Source organism: Phalaenopsis equestris, unplaced genomic scaffold, assembly GCF_001263595.1.
Source record: "Phalaenopsis equestris unplaced genomic scaffold, ASM126359v1 Scaffold210794, whole genome shotgun sequence".
Taxonomy (NCBI): domain Eukaryota; kingdom Viridiplantae; phylum Streptophyta; class Magnoliopsida; order Asparagales; family Orchidaceae; genus Phalaenopsis; species Phalaenopsis equestris.
This window is the reverse complement of record NW_018229851.1, coordinates 1-7,794: the sequence shown is the minus strand read 5'-3', so window position 1 is coordinate 7,794 and position 7,794 is coordinate 1. Positions and strand designations below refer to the sequence as shown.

Below are 7,794 nucleotides of genomic sequence, written 5' to 3'. Positions count from 1 at the left end.
ATTCAACAAAGAGGGCAAACCACAAAGATAAATCAAACTGAAAAGCGAAGCAACATAACGACATTCCAAGTCTACCCGAATTGAACAAAAAACAAAATAGAGTGAAGAGCCTCTGTTAAGCAAGTCACATAGGGCAAATGACAAATAAAATTTCCTTCAAGCGGCCACAAATCGCAAAAAGCAATCCACATACCCCATTGATCAGAATCTGAAATAAGCACAAAATTAGAAATAACATAGAGCAAAGGCCACATGGGTAATGGAAAAATGCCAATAATCACAATGAACCTCAAATCAGACCCTTCCATCATAGAGCACAACCATAAAATGCAAAAACCAAGCCACATAAGGCAAACCTCAAACTACAATGCCTTGAATAACAACAAATGTATAAGGTAGAGAATAGCATAGGAGAAGATGGGAAAATGCTATTGGAGTCAGATACTAGAGAGAAGAGATGAAGGAGATGAGTTTATGCACCAAAACCAACAACTAGAGAGAAGCAAGATAGGAGAAGGGGGGTCAGGGCATAGACACAAGAGAAGCATCAGAGAAAAGGGGCACACAAGAGAAACACGAGAAAAAAGCAGCGCAAATGTATTCTGTTGCAAAGAAAATACAGTCTGTGGGTTCGAACCCACATCACTCGTTTAGATAGGACTTTCCCAAAAGGCTGTCGCACTACACTATCCAAATGCATAATTTTGTGTTCTCCCACCACACAACAACAAAAAAAATGCCCCAATCACACCCTTAAACTCTTACCATTATTTTAATAAAATACATTTCATTTGTCTAAAACAAATCTTACAAGTGCTCATACAAACTTGTTGGTTGACAATGATCCCTGCATTTATTCATGAACAATTAGATTTATTAAGAAAAAAAATATTTTATCTATGAAATTTTTTTTTATTAGACCATCGGAAGAACTGCTGCTAAAAAACTTAAATCCCCCACACCCCTAATTGCCACCATTTAAAAAACATTGCCATAACCACCATAAAAATAAAAATGAAGATCTACATATATACCATTTAATACCTATATCTTTACATTTATATATATATCACCATATTTATGTAAAAAACTATGTAATTCACTTTTTAAAACTTAAAATAATGATACATGAAAGATTTGATTGACACAATTATAAAAACAAAATTTAGATGGTACTTATATAAATACATTAGAATTTTATGGTTTTTTGTAAATTCCCCTAATTAGAACAAACATAAAAAGTAAGAAATGTGTGGTCCTCAGCAAAGAGCAAATGCTATCCTTAAATCAGCTATCTTGAACTCTCCCTTCTCCCTCCCCTACAGGCAAAATTCTCCTCTCCCCGATCCCACAGTCACCAGAGTCCGCCATCAAACACATACGATTCAACTCTCTCTCCTCTGTGTTCAGCCTGCAACAATGGCTACCCATTCAGCTCTCACCTCTTCAAGGTTTCCCTCAACCCCCAGCCTTCGCTCCAAGGTACCCTCTCCCTTCTTCTTCATCCTCCGTCTTCTCCTCTAACCACTTCTTCTTCTCTTCAGCAGAGGCTCGATGTTGCAGAGTTCAGTGGGCTTCGATCCAGCTCATACATGGCGTTCCCCAGCCCAGCAAGGGATCAGCTCTCCTTCTCAGAGCTTGTTGCAGCACAGCTGGCCACCAAGGTGAGCAGAGATCGATCACCAGTCCAATCACTCTTGTTAGTAATAAACTTTACAATCCATCTAATTTTAACTCACTGCTTCTATTCAAGGATGATTCAAAATAACTTCTCCTCTGCTCGAATTCATACCAATTCATCTAAAAATATGTTTTTTATTTAGAATTTCAATTAAAGATCGGAGTTTTAGCTCAACCCTAACTCCAAAAACTGTTTTTGGGAAGAGATAGATTCACATATCATCGAATACTCATAACCTTCGAATCAGAGGAAGAACCAGCCTTTTTTTCTGCCCCTTATCTCTAATTTTCAAATTTTAGTAAAAATATTATTAATTTTAACTTAAAAATTTTAAAAAAATAGATTTTGCAGTGAAAGCTCTCTGCTTGAACTGAGATGGCAACTTCTCTGCTTCAGGTTAATGGAAGGGGAGCAGTGAGAGGAGAGACAGTGGCGAAGCTTAAGGTGGCCATTAATGGCTTCGGAAGGATTGGAAGAAACTTCCTCAGATGCTGGCATGGAAGAAAGAACTCTCCGCTTGATGTCGTCGTTGTAAACGATAGCGGCGGAGTTAAAAATGTATGTAAATTATGTCTTTTATTTGGAGGAAAGTGTCAAAATGGCTCTTGATTCTTTAAAGGTGGGTGTGAATTTAGCTCAATTGATTCTAATTTTGGCTCTGATTTTAGGATCTATTTTTTTTCGAGTCGATTTTGAGGTTTAAATATTTTCTTATATATAGAAATTATATATATAATGTGAAATAAAATCAAATATAATGTATCATGTGCAGGTTTCAAGTTGGAAAAGATCCAATCAATTTGAGCCACCTCGTTTCAATTTCAAGCTAGAATGCATCCAAATAATGCAATTTGAGTCGGCTTGTTTTGATTTTGAGGAGGATTGAGCCGATTTCGAGTTGAAACAGATTCAAATAACTCAATCTGAGTGAGCTCGTTTCGATTTCGAGCTTGATCAAAGCTTGGCTAAATTTCGAGACCAATTGGCTCAGGATAGAAATATAAATTACAATGAGTTGCAAGCCGATTTTGAGCCACACTCAATCAATTTAAGCCAATTTCATATCATTAACATCACTATTCTTATCTCAAATTTTATAAACATTTTAATTTAGTCTTCCATTTCTCGATATGGGTTTATATAGTTTCCATGAAAAATTAATGGGATATTTACATTCATAGTCCTTAATTCATATGGATTCACCTCGATTCTTATGAATTTGTATCTCACACAAAAAACTTCTTATATTTACACGCACAACACTCAATTCTTCAGTATCACATCGAAAACAACACTAATTACCACATTTTAATAGCAAAATTCATCTTTTCATGCATAGATAAACTGTTTTGCATGTAAATATGGAAGTTTAGGCGTGAGATTATGTAAATTTTGCCTTAGAGTTAAGAAATGTTCAGTAATATAAATTATATATATATTTTTTCTTAATAGTTACTGTCTGTTGGGATACTTGCAGGCGTCTCATCTGCTGAAATATGATTCAATGTTGGGGACATTTAAGGCAGATGTGAAGATTGTTGATGGTGAAACCATTAGTGTTGATGGAAAGCCTATAAAGGTGGTTGCCAATAGGGATCCTTCGAAGCTCCCTTGGGCTGATCTTGGCATAGATATTGTTATTGAGGTAAATATCATAAATGTCACTTAAGTCTTATATATTTACATATTTAACGTCAAATTTGCATATTTATATATATACCACTCAAATTTTTGACTTCATATAACAAAAAAATAAAATATTGTGACTAAGAGTTTACTTGGGACAGCTGCAATTGTTTGAAGAAGCAGCTGCGAAGCTGTTGATATTCAAAAAATTGTGGTGACTATTACAATTATTTTTTCAAAAAGTCTGATCATAACTTGTAGAAGCCACCACACTTAACTAGATAAGGCTGCAAAACACAATTTTCATAAGCTGCAATGTTTTTTTTTTTTTTTTTAAATGATAAAACACCATTTTGTTTGGTGCGAGACCATGCCATAAACACGCGGTTTCCACGAACTCAACGTAATTTTTTTAATATAAAATACACATTTTCATGCGTAGATTTTAATACCGTGCCTTGAAAATGTTAATTTAGAACTTTAAATGTTAAATATGTAAATGCATAAGAATTGTTTGGTATGTTTGTAAATTTTCCTTTTTTAAAGGGCATTTACATGCATATCGCATCATAGCATTAAAATATCTGTCATCATATAAAAAATGCACATTTTCATGCCTAAATATTTAATAACTAAGTAATATAAACATAAACATCAAAATTTAGATGTTACCTGTTAATATATAAGCATTCCATGACATTTATGTAAATTCCTTTTTTTTTAATTGATAGCTATGTCATCAATAAATATTGATTAATATTTACAGATTTACCTACTTACATATTATATAATTCTTATGTATTTATACATCTAACATCTAAATTTTAATGATTATCTACATTATCATAACGTCAAAACATATGCATGAAAGACATTTTACTTGAAAAAAAGTCTTAATTTTTACGTGATGCTGAATATTTTGTTGGTATATAAGTAAATATTACAATTAACGTGGTAGACATGTAAATATATTAAAATTGCATGGCACATATGTTTCAACTATTTTGTCTAGAATGTTATAATTGTTTATCGTCAATGTGATAAAAATACATTTTTTCATGCATATATGACATGTATGTAAAAATTTAAACTTATATGTTAGATATGTAAATACATAAGAATTAAGTGGTATATTTGTAAATCTTCCTAAAACAATTTGGGTTGAATATGTGAAGGGAACTGGTGTATTTGTCGACGGCCCGGGCGCTGGAAAGCACATACAAGCCGGAGCTAAAAAAGTTATAATTACAGCGCCGGCCAAAGGAGCTGATATCCCAACCTATGTGTTCGGAGTTAATGAAGGAGATTACTACCACGAGGCCTCCGATATAATAAGGTTTGTTCAGTTCATTCAAATTAAAATTTGGGAAATTTACATTTATACCTTCTAATTTTTATCTTTTTACAAATCAAATAAATAAATTTTGATATAAATAAAATTTGACATTTACCTTTATAACATTGTGACGTAAACTTATACATAAGAAAGTGCATTGCATTTTGAAGGAGCGAGTGATTGTGATATTTTTGTTGTAATATTGAAGATTTGATTGGTATGCATGCAAATATGAATATTTAGGTGTTAGATAATTGAGTAGATAAGAATTATGCGGTATGTATGTAAACGTCGTATTAAGAAATTGGGATATTTACGTACTTAATAACCAATTGTTATGTATTAACATATGATCACATACTATAATATTTTATGTTTTCAGCATATATTGAGGGGTTTGTAGGTGAACATTAAAGTTTAGTTAGTTGATATGTTAATACATAGAAATTAGGGGTTCCCGTGGAAAAGGGGCTGTCAAAACGGCTCGTTGTTCGCGAATAGCTCGTGTTCGGCTCGTTCGCTAAGCTAACAAGCCAAACACGAACAACACGAACAAATATTTGTTCGTTCGTGTTCGACTCATTTTGGCTTGAAATACTACTAATCAATTATATATTTTTAAAAATTTTAATTGACTACAAGACTACAAAATTTTAGATACAATGCTAGATAACGACAAACAGATCGCTATATTTTATAAATTGGGATGGAGATGTTAGATTCAAATGATACTTTAAATATTGTCCTAATTCTTAACATCTTATGGCTACGTGATTAGGGTTGTCAAAACGACTCTTTGTTCGTGAACGGCTCGTGTTTAGCTTGCTAAGCAAACAAGCCGAACACGAACACTCTTTTTGAGCTTGAAATATAAACGAGTCGAACACGAGCGACATGTTCAGCTCGTTTACAACCCTAGGGTTAGACATGCAAATCTCTGTAAAAAAATTGGTATTAGATATTTCATAATGTATTTTTTGAGTATTTTGTTGTGGTTTTTTCTGTCATAATCTTTTTCTTGAGGGGTGTATATGCATGCTACTACCTAATTCCTTTGTATTTCGTTAAAATGTCAAAATAGTCTCCAACTATTTACATAGTGTCGTTTTAATCTCAGAGTTTATAGAGGTGTCTAATTAGTTTTCGACTATTTCAAAATTGAGTTCTAATAGTATTTAAAAAAGCTTATTTCAATCCCAATTTAAAGAGTCTGATATGTATGTAAAAATTAAAGTTTGTGTAAGATATGTAAATAAATACCACTCTTATGTATTTACATACCTAACATCCAAATTTTACCTCTAACTTCTATAACATTCATACATTTATATTATACACTTTCATGCATAGGAAAGTTGGTATTTATGTAAAAAATTAAAAATCAGGTGTTAGAATTGAGTGTTATTTATGTAAATGTTTATGTACATTATGCTTCCAATATTTGGAAAAATTATTGCATACATTTATTGCATACATACAGCACATGCAGAGATGCATGCGGTGTCCGATCCTGACTGTATCACGGTGATCTACAGTCATGATGCAATCAAAATTTTTTTGAAAAAAAAAAAATAAAGTGAGGCCCACCGAAATACATTCTGACCGTAGATCAGTAGATCACCGTGATCTACGGTCAGGATCGAACACCGCATGCATCTCTGCATGCGGTGTATGTATACAATAATTTTTCCAATATTTGCGTTATTTTGTAATTTGTTTATTTGTTTATGCACTACATTAATGAATCAGCAATGCATCTTGCACAACAAACTGCCTGGCGCCTTTTGTGAAGATCATAGATGAGGAGTTCGGTGAGTTATATATACAATTATACAAATATTGTAATTTAATTTTTTTGAAGGGCATAATTGAAATTTTGTTTTGTTAAAACTTTGGTGAATGGATTGGTGTAGGCATTGTGAAGGGAACCATGACCACAACTCACTCTTATACAGGCGATCAGGTGATAGCCTATCTCTAATAATCATAAAATACTCCTCATTTATAATTGAGGATTTTTTTTTCAGGACTCCACACGTAATTCTAGGTGCAAATTCTAATAATACACTGTTACATGTGTTATACTGCCAAGATTATTGAAGTGAATCTGTGAAAGTTATTTTGGGGTTATTAAAAAAAAACTCATATATTTCATTATAATAACAAAAAAATAAACTCTGCGGTTTCATTTTAATAACCCGGAAATAACACTGCGGATGTTATTTTGAGTTATTTTTGGGTTATTTTGACGTTATTGAAATGAAAAAATTTTACTTCGATAAAATATCAATAATCCTGAAATAACACCGCGGAATTTATTTCGAGGTTATTGAAGAAAAAGATATATATTCCATTTCAATAATCCTCGAAAAGAATGTTAAGAATGTTAATCCCTAGAAATTTTTTCTATAATTGGAGCAATTACATATATAGGACTTGTAATATTATTTTTTACAAAACAATCCTTGACATGAAACCCTAATTCCAGCGGCTACTGGACGCCTCACACCGCGACCTCCGCCGCGCGAGGGCCGCCGCTCTGAACATCGTCCCGACGAGCACCGGAGCGGCGAAGGCCGTCTCCCTCGTCCTTCCTCGGCTCAAAGGAAAGCTCAACGGAATCGCTCTTCGAGTCCCGACCCCCAATGTCTCTGTGGTCGATCTCGTCGTCAATGTCGCGAAGAAAGGAATCACCGCCGACGAAGTTAACGATGCCTTCCGCCGCTCCGCCGACGGTCCCCTCAACGGCGTCCTCGCCGTCTGCGATGCCCCCCTCGTGTCCGTCGATTTCCGCTGCACCGACGTCTCATCCACCATTGATTCCACTCTCACCATGGTTATGGGCGACGATATGCTCAAGGTGGTCGCTTGGTATGACAATGAGTGGGGTTACAGGTACCTTGTTTCTCCACCTCTAAAATTTGAATTTTTTTCTATTTAGGGCCCGGATGGGGCAGCTTTGTGTTTTTAAAAATGCCTCATTTGTATTTTTTACACTAAATGTAGGCTGTGGGCCGCGATCAACCCGCGGCCGCATTTCAGGATAAATTACTTATCATGAAACGCACAAGCTGCCTCAAAAAGACCCTTAGTTAATTCTTTTTCGACAGAAAGATTTATTAGGTGTGAAGTTCGTACAATTATGTTGTAC

At 34.3% G+C, this 7,794-nt stretch overlaps 1 protein-coding gene across 1 annotated transcript; it reads left to right on the top strand.

Annotated features, from left to right (window-relative positions):
* Nucleotides 1–1,264: 1,264 nt before the first annotated feature.
* Nucleotides 1,265–7,538, top strand: LOC110036777 (glyceraldehyde-3-phosphate dehydrogenase B, chloroplastic-like; the record flags this gene model as incomplete). The annotated part of the gene is given in 8 exon segments (XM_020741303.1): nt 1,265–1,482; nt 1,548–1,664; nt 2,078–2,239; nt 3,159–3,326; nt 4,483–4,643; nt 6,393–6,454; nt 6,557–6,606; nt 7,132–7,538. Coding segments are annotated over 8 exon segments (1,190 nt in total), but the record flags the coding sequence as incomplete, so codon positions are not given.
* Between the last annotated feature and the right edge of the window lie 256 nt (nt 7,539–7,794).